Here is a 21,913-nt window from a genome sequence, read left to right on the forward strand (position 1 = left end):
CTTACCTTATAAGATAAGCTGATCACATTTTTGTCAATTTGCCTCTCATTTTACTAAATGTTAAATTAACTTATTGCTCCAGGGCTTATTTTCAAGGGTCAACACTTAGTTATGACCTTAGCTATGACTCAACCTTTCTACCATTTGACCATCTGTCAATTTAAGAACTTTACGTATCTGTTGGAATATTATCAAATATGTTTGCTTTTAAAGCGGGGACTCCTACACTTGTCTTCTCCAAAGAAACGTCTCTGTGCCTTGAAGGAGGAAGCTCGGATTACAAGGGGAAAATGAACGAGACAAAAAGAGAAAAACATTAAAAAGCTGTGATCACAGCACGGTCATCTCATTTCTTATCCCACCATTTTGCCATTTAATCCAATAGCTGCTAATCCAATTTGTATATCGGACATGTAAAAAAGGCTGGGAGGAGGAGGAGGGAGAGGGAGGAGATAGAGCTGAACTTCTCTTCTGTGTCCCAGTCACTTTCTGAATTGCGGTTTATTTCGGGACGAGCCGCGCTTGTGCCTCTACAATCGTTCTCTCCATCCGAGCGTCAAGCTCGTCTGATATCAGCGGGGATCGGGGAGGATGAAAGCCAAAGACGCATTAAAGGAAATGAAAAAAAAAGAAGGAACAAAAAGAACAGGATGAACATTGTTTCCTGTGATTAGGTAAGAGCTCGTTAAAAGGCTGTCACTGCAGAGACTTGAATATGCATGACAGGGGCCGGCCTAATCAGAGAAGTCTGTGGCGGGGACGGGGGGGATTGTGCTTAAGTAGCCTGCTGAAGACTTGATTTAATTAACGGGAGGAGAGGAAGGAGACACAGAGAGAGTGAGAGTGCAGCATGTGAACAAGAAAGGTTGAGGTGCTCCCAAATTCAGCATCAATCCTGCATTTGTTTGTTTCTTTATTTAATGCTAGAGGAGATTTTAAGTTACTGAATTCAAATGCATCTAAGTTAATCAGATATTTAGATTTGAGAGCTTGCTACCTTCTCTCTCTTCTTCACCTTAAACTCGAAAAAGCCGAAACCCATTTTTAAAAGTTAAATGGAAACTCTTTTCAGGACAAACATACTCTGAGTGCAACACTTGCAGCAATCCCCAAATCAGCAACATTACAACACTTGTGACTTGTGTAAGAAACAACCCCCCCAATCTTCTCTACATTGCACATGTGAGTCCTCCTGCTCTGTGCTATTCTTTTCTGCTCTCCACTGGAGTGGTGCTGAGGGCTATTTTTTTTCCAGGGAGGCTTGTACGGGGCCTTTTTAGCCTCCCTCAATGGCACAATGGCCCAGCGTATAGAGCAGATTCCTGCTTTATTGAACCTGTGTATAATGTCTGCTGAATGGAACACATTAACCGATTCACACTCACCTCTTACCCTCCCCCATGGTAGAAAAAGGAGAAAAGTAAAATAAGAAAAAATGAAAGAGAGAGAAAAAAAAGACCTCCCCTCACACTGACACACAATGACTGCCCTTTCCACCGGTGTCATTTGTCAACCACTGCTTGCTTTACAACTTACAAAAAAAAGGATGCATGAGAAGCAGGAGCCGGGTGTGACAGAGTTATGTGTTCAGAGGGATCAATTAGGTCTGTAATCATACACGGGGCTGCAATGTTATCATTTGTAACTAATTAAAAGTGTATTAACAGTGGCAGTTCATCTTACAGGAATAAATCCACACTTGTCTACACAACCTTTTAAATGGAGACTTAAGAAACTCCACATTTGACTTTCATGGAGAGAAAAGGCGACCTTGAAAACTCACGGGCAGACCCACAGGTTTTTAATGTTTCACAAAGACGAAAAAAATAGTGAGGGCCAACACATAACAATAAATAATATTAACCATGCTATCTTTGCTGCCCATGGATGTTGTATTAAAACCCAATGACACGTTTACATCGGTTCAGATTGAGTATTTACAGAAAGATTCATTGCCAATGTTTTTATTTTACAAGAATGTAATCAGGCAGCAATCTTATTTTTTTTCATTGATAGAGACAGACATAAACAAAAGTCCTGACATGTTCTCAGCTTGGGCAAAATGTCAGAGATCAATAATTAGTATTGGTGCTTTGATATCTTTAAAATAGGTGCTGTACCGTTTTGTCATTGCAGCCCTGTCCATGAGCTCTGCTGTAAGAGGAGATCAACTTTGAAAGGCAGCAAGTGGAGCTGCCAAAGCCTTTTTTAATGAGCAACAGAGTGTACATATGCAGCATCTATCATGTCACTGTTTGAACATTTGTGTTCAGAGACCATGTTAAACACAGACGCTCGGTTTGCCGTGCTAATATGTTTCCTCCTCTCAACCTCATCTCTCTTAAACACACACACCTCCTCGCTCTCTTCTACCAGCTCTGCTATGTATACAGAAACACACACATGCACACACTTGGGCAAACACATTTGACCTCAGAGCTAACAGTAGACCAACCTCCAGACACCTCTCATCTGTGGTGTTATTTCTCCACCTTAGAGGTGAAGAAGAGGCGGAGGCTCGGGCAAACAGAGTTCACGTAATAGACTCACTCTGGAGATGAAATGTTCATATTAGGAGTCCTCACTTTGCACATAGACACACACATACACACTATTCTGTTTCAGCTTGTGCAGCGGGATGAAGAGTGTATTTGTCAAAGAGAAGTCATTTATTCAGCTTTCTGTTTTATCTGCACGCACCCGCAATTTAGGTCTTCTCCCCTTATTTCTCTCTCTATGTTATTACTCTAATTGTCTAAATAACATGTGTTTTTGACTTAATCTTTAAAAACTGGCTGATCAATCATCTATTAGTTAAAGGTGACTAAAATTTAGACTGATTAACACTAAATCGATAACATTACTGGAGTCTTTTTTTTCTGTTTGTCTAGCAGAACCAGCCAAGCTGTGACAATCACACAAATACAATACTCCCCCTCCTCCTACGCTCCCCCTCCCCCCTTCACCCCACTCCATCAAATTGTGTTTTTGCCACAAATCAATAAACATTATCAGAGAGTGGCAGACTATGGGCTGGTGGAGGCAGCCTCTGTCTGTTAAAGTCCAGACCGCCCTGTCTCTATCACAGCCTGCAAGAGGAGGCCAGGAGGAAACAGAGAGACACGCAAGAAAGGTAGAAAAGTCCACACACACACACACACACACACACACACACACACACACACACACACACACACACACACACACACACACACACACACACACACACACACACACACACACACACACACAGTTATAGAAAACATAAGATGGAAGCAGAATACATGCAGGGGAAAAACAAAAACACAGACATGCTTGAAAAGCAAATCTTTGATGCATGTAGGGTCCTTCAGGGAGTGATTTCTCACATCCAGAAACACAGACAGAAAACTACCAAAGTGAGCAGACTGGAAAAGAAAAGAAACCACAGTGAAGTGTTTAACAATAATCCAAAAGTACGGCACTGGTGGCTGGTTTGACCATGACACTCATCGTCAATAAGAAATTAAAAGAAAAAAAAAATCTATGATGGCAAAAGTGACTTTAAACACTCCCTAACCCATTAGGCAGCTGTAACGCCGCACTATGCTTGTCAGCTTGCTCTAGCTTTAGCGTCAGAAAGTCCCCACTCTCTCACAACCATTTAACTAAGCTCTAAATAAAATGATTTTCAACCTGTCCCCACTTAGCTCGGGGCTGAAAAAGGAAAATCAGGGGGGCCTGCCATACAACCATTTCTCAATTACCATTCTCATTATTGTCACCCGTGTTCATTACCACTATTATCATCCTCTCTTTTCTGTGGCACCCCCACACTTTAGGCTAGCTTGTGTCTGTCGTGTTGGATGAAGAAAAAGGAGAAGAGCGGCAGTATCAAGAGCTTTTTGCAAGGCCAGAGCACTTCAGGTAATTAATATAGCAAGAGGGGGCAGATGAGAAGAGAGGGAGAATATGTGAGTGTATGTGCGCCTGTGTGTGTTTTTGCTGAAATGCCTGATTGGGGAGCTCACCTGCCGATACCCCCTAAAAGGTATTTCATTAGCGAGCCTTTTACCATACAAGCAGAGGAACAAAGCCCCGGTTACGCCTGTCTCCACTCCAACTTGACAGGGCCCTCCAGGATGCCTGTAGCCGTGTGTGGGAAGAGTAAAGAAGAGTGGAAGAGCGGAGAGGAGAGGCGAGGAGAGGCTATCCCCGTTCATAATCTCATGACAAAAGGCAAAAAGGCATCATCCTATTAACAGCGTGATCTTCACCAGCTCATGCTAGCTCCTTTCCATAGGGGGCTCTCTTTTATTATGAAGGTGAGTAGGTGATAGGGAGCGAGAGAGGAGCCCAGTGCCTCCCTATTAGCCCTGGGACAACGCAAGTATGGAGGGGGAGCGTAGAGAGAAGAGACCCCATGCTAGGGTCTTGCCTGGTGCCTTTTTCTATTCTTCAGAATGAGAGCCTTTGCTTAGAGCTTCGGGGGCCGGCTTCTATTAGGCTTCAGTGATACAACACAAAGTGGGAGAGGTTCTTCAATCAATCACCTCAACACCAGCAGTGATGCTCACTGGGAAAACATCTCCAGCTCCACCTCTGAGGATGATTCACATTATTACTGAGCACCACTCCAGCCATTATCATGTCAGGGAGCAGTCATCAAAGGAATTCTTACTTTAAACATTGTGAGCTGCATCATTACCCGATTTACCTTCATTTTGATTTAGCATTAAAAAAAAAAAGAGTGTACTACTAAAAAGTTCCAATAATAATGCTATGTACTGAAGGAATGAGTAATTAAATACTACATAAGTGTGTTTTCTGGTTTGTGAGCATAAAAAATCCTGTACATTTGCATGGTTGTTTTAGCTGAGCTATATACAAAAACATATTAGGTATGCACGTTAATAAATGAGCTCACTTTCTAAACATATCTGAATCATGTCAAAACTCTTTAAAAAGTTTGACTCCATGTGTCTATATTTCAATCAACTTTTCAACAACTCAAAGAGCTGTTCGAGATCTGTGTTTTACAGGACTGGGGCTCATCTTTTCCAGTATCCAACAGCAGTACTGCTGAAATAGTTAATAGTCAGAGTGTGGATGTAAGGGATGAGGGGGTGGGGGGTATTCCTAGTAAGAGGAAGAGAGATTAGTCTGTTTTTCTATTTGAGTGTTTTGTCTTCTGCTCAGTGGGGCGCTTGCCTCTAGCCTCAGGTTACACAGGGGAATTGTGGGGGAAGAAGTAGCATGAGCTCTGTTTGTGTATGACAGCAATGCTGGACCTGGTCTTAAAAAGCTTCATGATGTAGAAAGAAATATTACTCTGCTTTCTTAATTTGTAAAACAGGTATATCTTGCTGTTAAATATACATGTTCATTCATTAGTGGAAATAGAGAAATGTATTGGGAAAATGTGCCGTTAAATGAGCTGTTTAAGGTTATGATGTCACAACTCAACAGTCGCAGCTATGAAGCTATACCCAGAGCGCAGCGCCTCAGGACCCATGATAACAACACAACATCAAACTAGAACAGAAGTATATTAAGGAAACACTGCTAAATTAAATATGAATGAAATATCAAGACACGCCAAGAGTGGGACATCTCTGGAGGAGTGAAAAGTGCTACGAACATGTAAGATGTGAAAACTAGCCGGGGAAGGGTAGTGTTATAAAAGTTGAATATAGCGCACTAAGCAGACCTGAACAATGTGGTGTTTTATTTCTAAATAACACCAATGGATTAAACATGGAAGGAATCAGCCATAGTATTATGGTGCATACAATATATTAAGCAATTAAAGACAAGAGCAAAAACTGCAACAATAAAAATCTTGTTTTAAGTAGTAAAAAGTAGTAAATCATTTTAAATGAAATATCTATACAGTTGTGCAGGAATATGCTATAGGTCTTAAATAAATAATAAAAAATAATCCAAAATAAGTGGGTCACCATAATTCATTGTACAGGTGTGTCTGAATGTAAAAAAAAGGGCATATATGCTATAATTTATGCCATAATTTCATACAAATTGTAATACTGAATTTATTGTCGATAAAAACCAGGACAAGACCCAAGACATATAAATGCCATCCTAGTTAACACAAAAGTAACTAACCAACAGATCTAAAGTAGCCAAAATTATACCACACAAGACTTTGTTTTAACGCAGTTTAAATGTAATAAAAGCTATTCTTGATTTATGAACCCACTTGCAAAGTTATTATTGATAAATCAAACTGGAGTACTGCTGCAGATCCACACTAGTTCACAAACATGTGACATTATTCACATGGCTCTCACACACTGCCAGCTGAAGGTGGGATATTTACGCCCCTGTTATTTCTCTCCTGCGATGTGTAATACTTGGTGCTGGAATAGTCAGGGGAGTCGTTTGGCCCTCGATCTGCCATCGGAAGTAGTAACAGAGGTGTTATAGGGGGACGAGGGTGGCAGTGTGCAATGGCAGAGACGGCAGGTGACGCAGTGTGTTCGCATGCTGTGCCTCTCACCTTTACAAGCAACACTGTAATGAAAAGTGAACTCACACACTGGGAAACTGCTATTACACCATCACTGATGCAATGTGTTGGGATAAAGCCATAAGAAACGTGGATTGTTGCTGAATCACGATCTGTAAAGGGCTGCAGATTTAGCACTTTTAAGGACAAATGAACATTCATTCCGCTGTCGAACTAACCATTTATACTAAACAGCCACACTAATTTGCATGAGAGAGAGGATTTAGGTATTTCAGTTTGACAGAGAAAACTTTGAGGGACATTTAAGGTATTTCAGAGTACAGACACTGAAGAGATGCACTCCTTCCAACTCCACCAGCTCAAAACCTGCTACACGCGCACACACACATTTACACACACCTCCTCTCATCATCATCATCGTCCTCCATTCTCCTCTGTAGCCCAGTAAAAAGCCTGTGATGACCTGGGTGTGTAGCTTATTAACCTCCCCATCAGTTCTTATCAGCCAATGAATAGCCCAGTCATCTGGCCCTCCTCCTGAATCTAAGGGCGAAAAATTTCTCCTCACGTCAGGTCTATAATTCAATCCACACACAAATCATTTAAGGTGTGCACACGCCTCACACACACACAATAGAACACACACGTACACACACAGGAGCGGGGATCAGTGGGAACATTTTGTCAGGCTTGATTCTGGTGGGCTTCCAAAACTGGCGTGGACCAGATGTTACTGAAATTATCAACATTTGGAGGAAACAACAGAAGGGGTGTACATGTTTTGTGGATGTGTGTGTACTTGTGTGCCTGCCTGCCTGCATGTGTGTGTGTGTGTGTGTCTGTGTGTGTGAGGGCCAGAATAAATTAATGGCTGATTTCTCCCTTTGCTTTGATGGCATTAAGAGCTCTCTTCTTCTCAATGTGCCGCGTTAAATGCTTTTCTCTCCTTCTCTTTCCCTCAGTCTCTCCCGTCTTTTTTTTGACAAGCAGGGCCACCCAGCAGAAAGCAACTGATGCAAAACGCCGGAGTAATCCCCCCCTCCATCTACTGCCGCCACCAACTCCACCACCACCACCACCACCCCTCCCGCTATCTTTAGTCTTTGACACAGTGGCCATTATCTGTGGGATTTAGTTAAACCAAACCTTCATGTATTTGTTAGGCCCTGGGTTCGTTTTCCCCTCTGACTGCTCTGCATGAGAGGGAGTCAGGGCCTTTTTTTCTTTTACATAATCAGTACAGCTAGCTGTAGAAACATGAGAGGGGGTCTACAATGCCATTTGGCTGAAGGGTGCTCAGACAACACATATCTTTAATTCTACGATGAAATGTGAGACCTTTTTTGTTTTTAACAGAAGTTAAAAGCTTTTAAAATGATTAAACTAGTCCTGATAAATTTGACTTAACAGAAATGTATCGTATAACATATTTGCTCTTTCTTGGTTAATTCAGTCTTGCGCGAAGACCAGGAGAAACACCATGACATTCAAGCAACATATATTTAATAAAAGTTATAAACTTCTCTAAATGAACACAAGCTGAGATAATATTTCTCAAAATAATTCACTACAGGAACAATCAAACTCTCCTACATCTACTCTGGTCTGTTTATAATTAATCTATTAAAAACAATACAGAAAGTCATTACATAAAATGAAAAAGACACATTCTTAATATTAAGACAGTTATTCATGTGGTAATTTGTGTGAATAATTATGTAGTCCAACCTGAAATCAAGAACAGTTGGGGACAGCGACCAAGATAGGACATTGATTTCAGTCTGAAAATAATAAAGTGAGCTTTTCTATATTTCCAGAATGTGGCTGCTTCTACGATCAACAAACATCTTTATAAAACCACACTAAACACAGAGGCCTTCCTCTCTGCCACATGCAGCTACAGAGCTAAAAGCACTGTTGTGGAATCACTGTTGAAATGTGCAGATAAGCCAGGGCTCGGTGGGGCTAAGCTAAGGTTAAGCCAGGTGGTTTAGCTCCCTGAGTATGTGTTTACACACACACTGTGGTGTGAACCATTTGGGGAGCTTAAGAGGGGCGGAGAAACACGAGTTGATTTAGTGCTAATGTAAACCTCAGTACCTGTTGAGGGTGTTAATTGGGACAGCTTAACACAAACGTCAGAATACATTTGTAGGTTTCCTGATATGAGCCACGAGTCATTTATCATCCTGTAGGGGAATACACGCTGCAAGAGTAGGACTTTGTATAATAAAGACCTATTTTTTTTTAATCCAAGATTGCTGATAAATGTCAAGCACATAGAGCAGGCATCAAAAGTTAATTCATTCTTTCCTAAAATATTTCATGATTTCATGAAGTTAGGTGCTTCAAATTCTTCATTTGATGTATAGTTCTTCAGATTCTGCATGTCGTGTTTAAATGACTTTATGCAGTCTATCCTCTGTGTCACTTCTTTTAAAACAGACACATGATACACTTATTTACCATAACTGTTTTTTGAAGCACTTGTTGATTAACTCTGTATTGTTATTGTGAACTTTACGCAACAAAATACCAACACAAATTCCATGGGTTGTGAAACCTGCTTGGCATCAAACTGGTGTCTAGTTTATAAACTGAAACTAAATCAGCTGTAGCTTAGTATTGTTTAGCAGGTCAAGCCACTTCTATGCAGATTATATTTATGAATAAATGATGAAGACATTTCTGAATGAAAAAAAGAGGGGAATGTGAGAGAAAGCAGTGATAACCCCAAGCAGAGGACCCCCTCCCAACCTGCTGACAGCTGCAATCTTTTTAACATAAGTGGCTCCGCCTGCTCCATTAGCAAAGAGAGGGAGGGGTGTGTGTGTGTGTGAGGGATGGTGGTGGTAGGGTGGGTGGGGGCGGGGGCGGGGGGGGGGGCCTGGACCCCCCCCTGGGGTGGATGTTAGAACAAATTTGAGGGGTGTCATATTACACGCCTTGAGACAAGAGGCAGAGGGAGGCGAGCAGTGATGAATTTGCTTGATGAATTAATCTGTGGACCAGTAATGGCTCTGCTAACAACATTAGTCATCCTTCACACACCTCTTTGCTATGATTCACTTGTCACTCCCTCTTCTCTCTCTGTTACAAAACATTTGCTTCTTCATCTTTGCTCCTTCTGTGTCTCCACTTTCTCATGCTTCTGGTCAATGGCTAAATCATCACCCTGTACTGTAACTTAATCAACAAAATATTTTAATTTGTGGCGAAAAAGCCAACACACCTTCAGAGGTGAAGCAGAAAATAAATCAGTCCGGGTTTGTTTAATAAACTCCCTGATTTACATAAACCCTAATGTGTTAGTAAATGTGTCAAATACACCCCCCAAACACATACTTTTCAGTTTGAAGTCGCATTACATTACACCAACAGCAGTCTGATACAGCCACTGGTTCAAGTCTTGATTCAATACACAAATGCTAAATTACTGTTTAAATAGATATTTAAATGGAAATGCATTGGGAAAGACAGCTGTTGGTATTTGTAGCCTGGAGTGCTCATTACAATGGGAAATGGGGAGGAGTGTGTATGGGGGGTGATGACAACGGTAGCATGGCGAGCAGCTGTGTTAGCAAGTGAATGGTGTAATTACTGGCCAAACCTCTGTCATTAACCTGCATTGTCGAGTGCCACCACAGACGTTACCATAAGAAAGAGTTGATTAATTGACTGCATGGTTGAAATTCAATTATGGGCCAGAGTTTGTTAACTGAATAATTATCATTATCAGCACATTAAATAAATAAGTTAATAAATATGCCTGTTGAATCTGAGCTACATTGTAGCTATTTCATTGTTGTTTTAACTCCCTCAGACACAGAAGAAAGAAAGTTGAGGGTAAAAATGTCGGAAGATGTGGAGCAGTGAGGTGGAATAAAATGGACATATTCACTTTGCAACCGTAACATTAATAATAATTTTAAAAAAAACCAACAACTATCAAATAGTTCAGTTTAAGTGTAGCTGAATGTGCAGTCTGTGAGTGTGTGTATGAAATAGATTCAGTGTGACTTGTGTATTCAGTGCTTGTGTATGTGTACATGACGATGTGTTTGGCAGCCTGCAGCATAGTTTGTTGGCCCGCCTGCTGCATGGTGTCTCAGGCAGAGAGGCGGCTGATGAAAGCATTGGCGGGATGCTCCAATAAAGAGCAGATTATCATAAGCATCCATTGTCCACCTCCCAATTCTTTCCAACACCCCCCCCCCCACCTTCCCCACTAACCCCCTCTGCTGAAAATGTTAATCGTCCCTATCGCTGGCAGGCAGAGGTAAGGAGAAGTGCCTGAACCAATCAGAGCAGGTTTAACTAATTTAGAGGAAAAGTGAAATAATAACAGAAAAATAGCATCAAGGGGAAATAATATTAAACAGAGAAATTAAGATCTTCCACCATTATTCATCCACAACTTCTCAAACGGCTACACCCTCTCCCAAAAAAAAAACTCATCCCCACCCGTTGACTCCATCCACCCAGCTCGTTTTATCTGAAGATTCTCAGACAATGCCTAGAGGATCCCGTTCCCTAATCTTCCTAAAAATCCCTCTTTCATCCCCACTGTTAAAGAATGTATGAAAGGCTGACACCGTGCTGGAGAAAAGGAGGAGGGTGGGGGGAGTAGCTCTGCACATCTGGGAGTGAGGGTGGTGTCACTGTGCTGGACTGAGGAGGGGGGACAGGGAAGACAGAAAGCGCAGGAGCTCAGCATTGGTCATTTGTGCAGAGTCCTTCAAAGTTCACTAATTAAATAGTTTTGCTGCTCAAACATTCAAATGGGCGAGGAGATTAAGGGTATGCGCGGGAACGGGTGTGTGTGTGTGTGTGTGTGTGTGTGTGTGTGTGTGTGTGTGTGGGGGGGGGGGGGGGGGTTAATCTGTGTTCTGACCCAGTTGAACCTTGAGTCACACACACAATTTCACACAAAACAAAAAACTCAAATCCTTTGTTTTGTCCCCTCAAAGGCAAGAAAAAGGCAATGGGTTTTAAAGGAGTGATCCCTAGATTTATTTTCTCCCCCATAGGGAAAGAACGGTACATTTGTTCCTGAAGTGAATTCAAGATGACCACAAACACATTCCACTGCGGCCCTGATACAAAACAATGCAATTGAAAGTGAGTGCTCTTTTTGTATCTCTGACAACAACAACAAGAAAATGACCAAAGGCTTTGAAAACGAGCACATCTTCTCTTGGCTGTGTCTATCTCAGGTGCCATGGGCTTAGCTTATGAATTGGCTGTGTGATCATGGATAAACAATAGTCTCAATCTCTGTGCTCAACAATCTAAATTCACACAGAGGAAAAGCCTTCAGCATAGCCTGTGGTAATCCTCAAACCTAACTTTTTTTTTTGACAGATTCAGAGGGAGTGTGATGTTGGAGGTTTAAAGTTACTAGATCAAAACACAGAAGAGGAACATGAGCAGTTGTAAAATGTGGCACCCACAAAAAACACTGTGTACATTTATTTTAACTATTAAAAAACAAAACCACTCTCCCTCCATCTTTCAGCCTGTGAACTGAGGAGGGTATTATAGTCTAAACCCTTTTTCTTCTGTCACTTCTGAAAGATTAGACTGGTTATCCCATTAAAGTTGGTAAAATGCCATTCTTGTGTCTTCAAGCTCTCGTGTAGGAGGTCAAGATGAGTCTGTCTGCGCTTACAAGGCGGGCATGGATGTAATCTGCCCAAAGTTACAATAATTAATGTTAAGCTTCTTCAGCAATACGTTTGTGAAAGAACTGGCCCCGATAATATACTTAAAGCTGCACACGCTGTTTGTGTTGCTGCAACAAGACAAGGCAGGGCTTGATGTATGTGTGTGTGTGTGTGTGTGTGTGTGTGTGTGTGTGTGTGTGTGTGTGTGTGTGTGTGTGTGTGTGTGTGAGTCCCTATGCCACTCACATAGCTCAGCTTAAATCTTTAGTCATACTATAAACTGATGCTACCACAATGCTGGATTAGGACGACAGGCATGGGAAAAGAAGTGAGAGGCCGGCTCACTTGGTGGTGGAGTCAGGGAAATATGAACGTTTACACATGCACTCTGACAACGATGAAGGATCCTGGAGGGAACTAACGTCATCAGCCTGGAATATGGCTTTCAAAGAATAAAGTATTCAACATCATTTCAGACATTTCACCTATGAAAGTAATATTTCTTTAATGACATGCATGCGTCAGTACACACACTTTAACATACTAGATGTTTACAAAGTCTGCATAAATGTTCTTTTTTTTTCGGCTGCAGTTTCAAATATAGCATAAGTAATGGTCTTAAATCACATACTCCCTGATAATGTAAAAAACAGAAAAGTACAATTAGATGAAATAAAATATTCCAGCAGACATTAGTTTGCTGTGATTTGGAGCCACAGGTTGACATTAAAGCCTCACAATCCTCCACACAATCCCAGCAGCCCTTTCTAGATGGAGGCATTGACAGTCCAGTCTGTCTCTTTTCTCAGATACTGAGGGGGATAGGCTGCATGTGTAAAGTACATTAAGCTCTTGCTGGATCCCTCCTTGTGCCATTCTCATCTCGTCGCCTCGCAGACACAAAGGCAGATTAAAAGAGCGCACGCCATAAAAACCCAGTGTCAATCTTATCGGCGTCAAGTGCAATTTTTAAACATATGTTAATCTGGGGAAGCCAAAACTCATTCTCTCCTCTCTCTGCTTGTTTATCTCTTATCAAATGCTCAGTAGGTGAGAGGCGGCTTTACGGTGCGGCTAAGTGCCATTATTTGGATAATTGCGTCCATTGTTGCAGGTTATACAGCTATTGGAAATGGGAGGTGTGTGTAAATAGGTGCAGGGGCCAGGTAGGGGGTGGTTGAGATATATTCAAACAGAGGCCAGGGGATTTTCTACCAAGACTACATGACGCATTTGAATGCTTCATCCCAAAGCTGGATTTTCAATAACTACTGTGTGATATTTTTTTTCGGTCTAACAATACCTTTAGAAAACTAACAATGCCAAGGTCAGAGGCATCATATGAATGGGAAGAAATAGAAACACACAAAGGATGAATTGGATATTAATTCTAATAAAGATCAACCTGGTGATAAAACCAATTTGAATGATGCCGTCAAAAGTTTAAGATAGTCCATTTGTTACTCTGTTGAACATTTAGCCAAAAGTTAACATGATACCTACACAAGTTTTATATGAGCCTAAAGAGGAAAGGCACCAGTGAAATAATATTCTAGTCAAAAATTATAACGTGGAAGTATAGCAGAGCTTCTGTTGTTCTTATATAATCAATAAACTCAGATACAAATATTTGGTCTGTTGCAGGAGGTGAACATTCTCCTAATGTTGCATATGTGAAGGACAGTGCTCCCAGTGGTGCAAGAATAACAAGTTCATTAGTCGAGGGGGGGTGCCAAAGGAATTCAAATTCCCCCCCGGCCTGGGACTGGCCTCTGATTGGCTGGCTGCGTCGGCATGGTGAGACTCATTAGAGCCCAGCAGTAATTAAGAGTTGTTAGAAAGTGAATTCTCTAACCGCAGATTAGAAAATTAAACTATTTACTGATTACATATTAATAGAAGACAACAATGGCGCTTGCCATAAGCTTGGAAGGCAACCAAGGAATAAATCTGTGTACTTAATTACCATAAACAATGGGGGCATAGAAATGGAGTTTTATGCACACTCCCTCCTGTAATGTGTCTGATATCAGAAGACACTTGACAATTCTTGTTCAATTATCTCTATTATTTAATGTGCTGTGAACTGCCTCTGAGTAAATAAATTAACCACCCCAATTACTTGGGATTCATCTGGGGAGGGCCGCCGCGTAATAGAAAATGCTGCATTGTGCCCAAACCAGGGGAGAGGGAGAGGGAGGGGGGAGGAGAGGAGATGTGTGGAAAAAAAGAGGGAGAGAGCCGGGTGAGAGACAGAAGGCAAAAATAAAGATTTGGAGGGATAAAAGGAACGGGGCAAATAAAAAAGTGATGCAGAGAAGCAGAGAGGATGGAAGGAGGAAGCATAAAAGAAACAAAGAGAGATGAAATCAAATTAAGAGAAAAAGAAAGAAATCAAACATTTCAAAAAGTATGAGGATAAGTTACTTGAAAGATGAAGAATTTGAAATTAAGCTACACAAAAACTATTCTTTGTGGGTAAACATTTAAACATGCACCAATGAGCAGAATGACAAACTCTGCTTGGAGAATAAACGATAAAAAGAGGTTGACAGAATCACAAAGCAAAAGCATGTGATATCAAAGCAGGGAATATTGAGGAGCAGCAGAGCACAGTGGATCTTCCCAGGCTTTCTGCTACTGGAGCAGAGAGATGAACAATCAGTCATGGGTCAGTTGGTCTGTCTGTTCACATCTGCCCATCAGTCCTGCAGCGTTGTGAGCAACCACAGCATCACTGCACACTGAGCTCACCCAGACCTACGTAAGAGGACTGAATCATATGATCATATGCACCGCTGTGACTCCTACCCTGCTTCACAAGTCTTCTCTCTGACTATGAACAAAGTGCATAAACTTGTGGGTATAACTACAAGTATTAAAGAGATGCTCTGATGTAAATTTGGAGATACACAATCCTTTAGAATACAAAGGGTTCTAAAATACTGTCACTACCACTAACAAGTACTTTATTTTACAGTTCTTTGAATCTCCTAACACGTAAAACGCAGCTTAAACTTTCTGCCCACTTCACCTCTATGTCTGAATGCTGAGCCATGCTCCTCTTAATTCACAAACTTTCAACTTCTTATTATCTAATCTTTTGTTGTGATCACATCTGAACGGCGGCTCAATTAAAATAGCTCAAAAGAGCTGATTTTCTTTCTTCCATCCAAGCTTTCCTCTTAAAAGGCCTGCACTCTCAATGCTGCCTCATGTTAGGTTTGATGTATTCAATTTATCTGCATTAGTAACTATCTAGAAATTAGAATAATCTCAGAAATAGGTTTTTTTGTTTGTTAACTAGATTGTGCTACCAACTAATTTCCATCTCTTGTTCCTAGACAGGTAAATGCTATGTTTGGAAGTTCATAAAAAACATTCTGAAGTTTGGATTAAAATAAACAAAAAAATCATACTGATCAAATACTATTTGGTTAAAATCTGACTGTATATAACTTTATTTCTGCTGCTATATTGTGTTTTAGAGCAACTGTAATGAACGAATTTCCCTCTGGGATTAATAAAGTATTTCTGATTCTGATTCTGACTGTAGATAGTGTGAGACATTGCTCTGTGTTTTCAAAAGGATGCCGTGGAACCGTTTCCATGTGTAAATGTTTGCAGAACTGTGTGCTGACTTTTTGAAGCAGAGTGTAAGTAAAGAGAAGTCTGCATGCTCAGGTAACTTAACTTTTCATACAGACAGAGAACATGATTATAAAAAGTTCGAGAAAAAACACAATTACTTTTCTACTGAGATTTGAGAACTATCTAATTGAACAGTTGATAAAGTTTTCATGTATACGTAGCATCTGTGATGATTTGCAGGTAGAAAAGCACAACACTTCTTATGTGCCTGTATTTAAGTGCATTAGGAGCTTTTTCAAATGTACACGCGGAGTAGTGGAGTTTAAGTCTTGGTTTACTTTGGGCAGAGACACAATTGCAATGATTCAGTCTGTGAGCTGTACAAAAAGACACAACAGCATGCTGGCATATTGGTGTTCAATTTTAATCAGGATCATTCCTTTTAATTCATCATGATAGGAAGACTCAAACATAACTTTTTTTTAGCAGCCAAGGAAAGATCTCATTATGATTCGAGGAAAGTCCTTAACTTTTACCTCTTACTTGGGGCATGTACGAAGACCTCTGGACATTTGCCAGCAGAGTCAAACATATAAACATTTAACGGTAGCTGGTGGTAATTTCTGGCTATGTCTTCTGGTAAAGTACAGACTCCAGCCAGATGTGACTGATCAATACCAGATGTTTTGCTTACAGCCAATCAGCCTCAGCTTCAATCAAACTCTCTGGGGCTGGGGAAAAATATCTATCATCTATGACAGCCTATAGAAAGGTGACCTCAGAAGCCGAGGTGATAAAGGTTACTTTAGTTACGACCTGTCACTTGCACATCTCACTCTGATGCCTCCAGACCTCGGCCCAAAGGTACAATCCATAACCTATTGGATGAGTCTCTGGGATAAGTGCTGCAAAATGAGATATGGAAACACAAATGCACTTTCAGGAAGTGAGAAAGGTTTGTGAGGCTAACTTTTTATTCCCGTGCTGCTGGGCAATGCCAGTGTGGAATCAGTGCCAATTTCAGAATGCATTCGTTTTTTATTTTCCAATGAGCTGGAATATTGATCAAAGTTTAGCATGGATTTTTATAGTTAAAATACTGAGGTTGAAAAAAAGTAACTGAAACATGTTTTGTCCCTTCTGATGAGTATACAAGGTGCAGCACTGACCAAATGTATGACATCAAAAAATGTAGGAGATTTGTAGGATAGAAAACCCATCATATCACACATATTTTGTACTACATCCTCCATTTTTCACTGTGTTGACTTGTGTAAACCACATTTTCTCGATATCATTCCCCACTGATTTTATAAAGGGGTGAAAAGCTACCAAGGTGAATTTCTCTCCCTGATATCCTTTTATTATTTTGTCCTCGTCTTGCCTGTTGTCACCCTCTTCCGTTTTCTAGTGAATCATATTTTTCTGGAGGGGACTGCAGGTATATATATATATATATATAAATATATAAAGAGAAATCTTTATGGCTGAAGGTGTTTGGAAGTAAATAACCTGGCGTCTTGCTGGCTAACGGCCGGTTTATCAGTGGGTGAAGAAGAAGAAGGAAAAAACAGCCCTTCAGATTGACACAATGGCACGCGCTCCGACAGGGGAAGAGGGCACAGAGGCAGGGAGGGAGGCGCAAGAAAAGGAGGAAAGCAAATACAACAAACGGAGTGGAGATAGTCTCGATATCAGGACCCAAATGGGATGGGGATGGGGAGCGCAAATCCCACCACCCCAGTTTGCTTTTCTAAAAACCTCCTCTTCTATCCTTCCTGTGTCGCCTTTATTTAGGATTTTGGGAGCTAAATCCACCAAGGTAGATACTGAAATATCACAAAAAGCAAGAGAGCTGCTACTAAATTACAACAGGAAATACTGTAGTCACACTTTCAGGACATTTGCACACACAGATTTTACACGTACTGGAATCGTTCCCCCCCCAGCAGCATTCTTGGATGAGTGGTAGGATGGTTTAGTATCACAAATGAGATGCTATTCTCCAATTTCAGTTAGGGACTTAACGCAGCCAAGGCCGCTCTTTTGGCTCGCCACACTGTCTCATGTCTTAACAAGGCTCTACCCCTGGCCAAATCTTAAATAAAAACCTTCTGAATCTGGCTCCATACGCCTAACCAGATTGCACTTTGTATGCTCGGGTGTGTAAGCATTTGTGTGTGTCTGTTGTGGATTTGTGAACTGTGTCAGTGCTCTTGTTGTGTTGCCCCGTCCTTTTTTTTTTTTTTTTTTAACATTTCTTTTCCTCTCCCTCTCTCCTCCCTTTAACTCACCCTCGTCTTTCCTTATACAGCATATCAATGAAGGCCAGATATGTACTAGGGAAAGGAGGGTGTATGTGTGTAGCCGTGCATGGCTGAGCGCACTGTTCAATAGTGTGCAGGCTGGCTGGCTGGCTTGGGCCGCGGCTGGCAAACGGCTGCAGAGGAGACTTCGGCTGGGGCTCCGCTATCGCACCCAGTTATCGTTTCCCCCATGAAGGGCTCCCTTATCACCCCAGCCCAGAGAGGTCTCCCTTCTTCTCCCATCCCCGAGACACACTCCCTCCCCATCCACCCTTTCCCTCCTCCTTCTCCACCTCCTCCCCCCCCCATCCCCTCCTTTCATATCCACCCAGCGCTCCGTCGTGCAACATTCAACCGAGAGGGAGGGAGCGGGGGCTTCAAAGATTCTCTCTCACACAAACACACACATAAACACACACACACACAAACTCCCAGGGTGTACATGCGTGTGTATGTGCGTGCGTACGCTCAATTTGCCAAAACAGTTTTTCCAGTGTAATTGGGCTTGGGGTACCTGTGTCCATGAGATAGCGCAGCCTCTTCTCCACGCGAGCTGCTCGGGCGTCTATGTGCCTCTGCTCGCTCTCCAGTGCAGACAGTTCCCCAACCACATACTGACTGGTGTCTTTGAACGCCTTCTGTCAACCAGAGAGAGAGAGAGGGAGAGAGGGAGTGAGAGTGGGAAAGAAAGAAAAAGAGAGAGAATTGTTATGAGAGAAAAGGAAAAGTGGTGCAATATAGCATTAAACAGAGACAGAGAAAAAAGGCTAGAGGGATGAGACAATAAGAATGGAGATAAACACACGTGGAATGAAACAAAAAGGTAACAAAAGAAATGACAAGAGAAGATACAAAGCAAAGAAATGAGGAATGTAAGAATGTATGGGCAGTGTCTACTAAATATCCATACATACAATAAAGAGCATGTGTAGTTCAAAATAAGAGATTACACTGCAGTTAATGACTAACTGGTGCTGCTTCTTGTTTTTAGGAGCTCATTTCTGAATTTCTCTCTTACAACATCAAAACTACTCCCTACTGTAGTAAAAAGAGCATTAAGAGCTTTAGAAACCTAGTGAGAAGACATGTGAAAGGAAATCCTAATTCACACCAAACTATCAAGATAAAAGTTACACATTTGTAGCAAATATTCTTGTATATTAATTGGTCAAATCAAAAAATACAACATTTCCTACTACATCCAGACTGAAGTAACCTCGATATATCGCAATCACAAATAAGATTGACACATGCAGAAAATGTCTGCTCAGAAAAAGAGTCAAACCAAATCCAAAAAAACATGCGCACAGAAACAGTGTAGGATTTGCTGAATGATGTTTTATTTAATGAGACCAAACAGGCAGAGAACTTTCAGTCAACCTATTATCTATAAATGAGAAGGGCTGTAGTGTCGCCTGCAAATGTCTAAACCAAGGAGAAAATGTGCTTAAATAAAACTGGTTTACAAACAAGAGTTGTGTTCATGCCTTTGTATTGAGTTTTTTATTTTTTTATTTAAAAAGACTAACTGCAATTACTTTGACTGAATGAGAAATCTCCACAGCTTCACAATATATAAGTTGAAATGTGTGTTTTTTTTTACCTTGAACAAATATTGGGCCTCCTACTATTTTAAATTCTCACAGTAACTGGGCTATGACAAAATACCTCTCCAGCATCACAGGCTCTGAGCATGCTAGCTCAACGTGCAGTGAGCAGTTAACACCACTGCGCTGATTAATCAATAAATAATTCACATCTCTAATAGCACTTTGATCCTAAGTACACAGTCCAGTTCTATCTCATGCGGTTGACAGCCAAAGTTCAATCTACAATCAATGATAATATTTATGGTGACTTCACCCAATAGTCATCTCTCACTGGGTGTTGGCCTTTCATCTTTAAATACTAACTTTTCAAAAGTGGAAATCCATGATGTGGCAGGTACATAGTCTTAAAATGCTTCCTGTCTTGAATATTAAGGGATTAGTGGTAGAGAGAAAAAATGGATTTAAAGAATTCTTTCCTAAACATGAACACATTATATAACAAGTTGTTTTAAATCTGAAATAGTTATTTTTGCAGAATAGTCCTCACCTACCTGCAGGTTAAATGTCTCCCATTACCCACACATACACTTTGCCCTTTGGGATAAGTCTCATACACACAAACACTAGCCTCTTCATGCCTATACATACTCAGACACACACACATCACTCTATGACCAAATGCAGTGGTTACACACTCCATTTCTGACCCCTCTTCACCTCTGTCTCCTGGCTGCTTGCTATTCTCTAGAGAAAATGCTCTGAGTGAGGGAAATGTTTATTCAAATTCACTACTGAGGATGCATCCGAAAAAATATCTCCATTTATTGCTGATGCACTTCATTTTTCTTAATGGGAAGGGGAACTAGTGAGCAGGAGAAAGTTTTTTTTATTTTTTTATTCCACCCAGGCCAGCACTTTATCATGTACTCTGTGGCTCTGTGCGTGTGTGATTTCTGGAAGTGTGTGTGTGTGTGTGTGTGTGTGTGTGTGTGTGTGTAAGCGTCGATTCCCAACAGCCCTCCCTCCCTCCTCCTCTTCTTGCGCGCTCTCACTCTATCACCATATTTTTCCTTGGCAAATCAATTTTACACATGATCAGCCCACTCCCCTTGCCGCGCTCGGCCCAGCCGTAATTAAGAGGAGGGAAATTACCATATATATTATATTAATGCAAACATCATTCAGCAGGTAATTCTTGGCTGATCGGGATAATGGAAAGGTTGAACACCCATTAACCCTGGGGCCCAGGCACTGGGAGGAGGGTGTTTGTGTGTGTGTGTGAGTGTGTGTGCGTGCATGAGACTGGGGTGGAGGGTGCAGGGTCGAGGGTAGGAGACTTTGCTTGCGAAGAGTGATTCACCTCGTGGTCTACAGAGGCATGCAAACTTAAATACACACTAGCTAAAATTACAGCCTACTTGTAGACACAGTCTCTGTACGCTAAAGTTCAAACACAGGCTGAGAAGTGTGTGTGTGTGTGTGTGTGTGAGAGTGATTGTGTGTGTGTATACACTTGAAGGACACGTAGGCACACAGCTTCTTTGCAGATACATGCACACCTCTAGATATCTACCATTGTAATAATTAAAATGGCAGTCTATTAGATCAATACTTGATGTCTGTGTGGAGAAGAGAGGACAGTAGAGAGGGGCAGTAAGTGCAAGAATGTGTGTGTGTGTGTGTGTGTGTGTGTGTGTGTGTGTGTGTGTGTGTGTGTGTGTGTGTGTGTGTGTGTGTAAGGATGAGAGGGGGACAAGGTGAAAAGGAGGAGGGAAATTTAAGCATAGACGGTGCAAAGAGAAGAGCTCAGTGATAGATTTATCAAAGACAATACAGAACAGACTAACAGAAAGCAGAATAACAGGAACATTTCAGTGACACAACATCCTATCCCCCCCCAATTTCTCTTTTTAAATATAGAAGTCCTCTCATTGAACGGATTTACCTTTTTTTTAAATTTCATTGATGTCATTCTTTGGAGAAAAGTATCCACTTATAAGTTACGTATGGCAAAGAAAACCAAACAAACCTCCTCTTCAAACGGTCGGCGGATATCAAGCTCTGTAGGTGAACCTCCATCCTCCTCGGCCCTCCTCAGATCCTCAGGGACAGACTTTTGTCTCTTCACCTCTGGTGATGGAAAAAGTACATTCACTGTGAGATGCATGTAGAAGTTCAGAGATATACTAACAGGACATGTTATTGTGGTTGAGCATGCTTACAGCAGAGAACAAACAAATTAATAAATAATTGTCATCATTAGACTTTTTGGCAGTTTTATTATTATACTTTAACTACTTTAAATAAAAAAGCTGGATATTCTTTTGTTAA

General features: G+C 41.2%; 1 protein-coding gene across 1 annotated transcript in view; it reads right to left on the bottom strand.

Annotated features, from left to right (window-relative positions):
- The window catches only part of ehbp1 (EH domain binding protein 1), a 146,707-nt gene that overhangs the window by 16,345 nt on the left and 108,449 nt on the right, over positions 1-21,913 (bottom strand). Inside the window, 2 exon segments of the mRNA XM_061040269.1 lie at positions 18,547-18,670; positions 21,612-21,712. Coding sequence (XP_060896252.1) covers positions 18,547-18,670; positions 21,612-21,712 — 225 coding nt within the window.

Source organism: Labrus mixtus, chromosome 6 (genome assembly GCF_963584025.1).
Source record: "Labrus mixtus chromosome 6, fLabMix1.1, whole genome shotgun sequence".
Classification (NCBI taxonomy): Eukaryota; Metazoa; Chordata; class Actinopteri; order Labriformes; family Labridae; genus Labrus; species Labrus mixtus.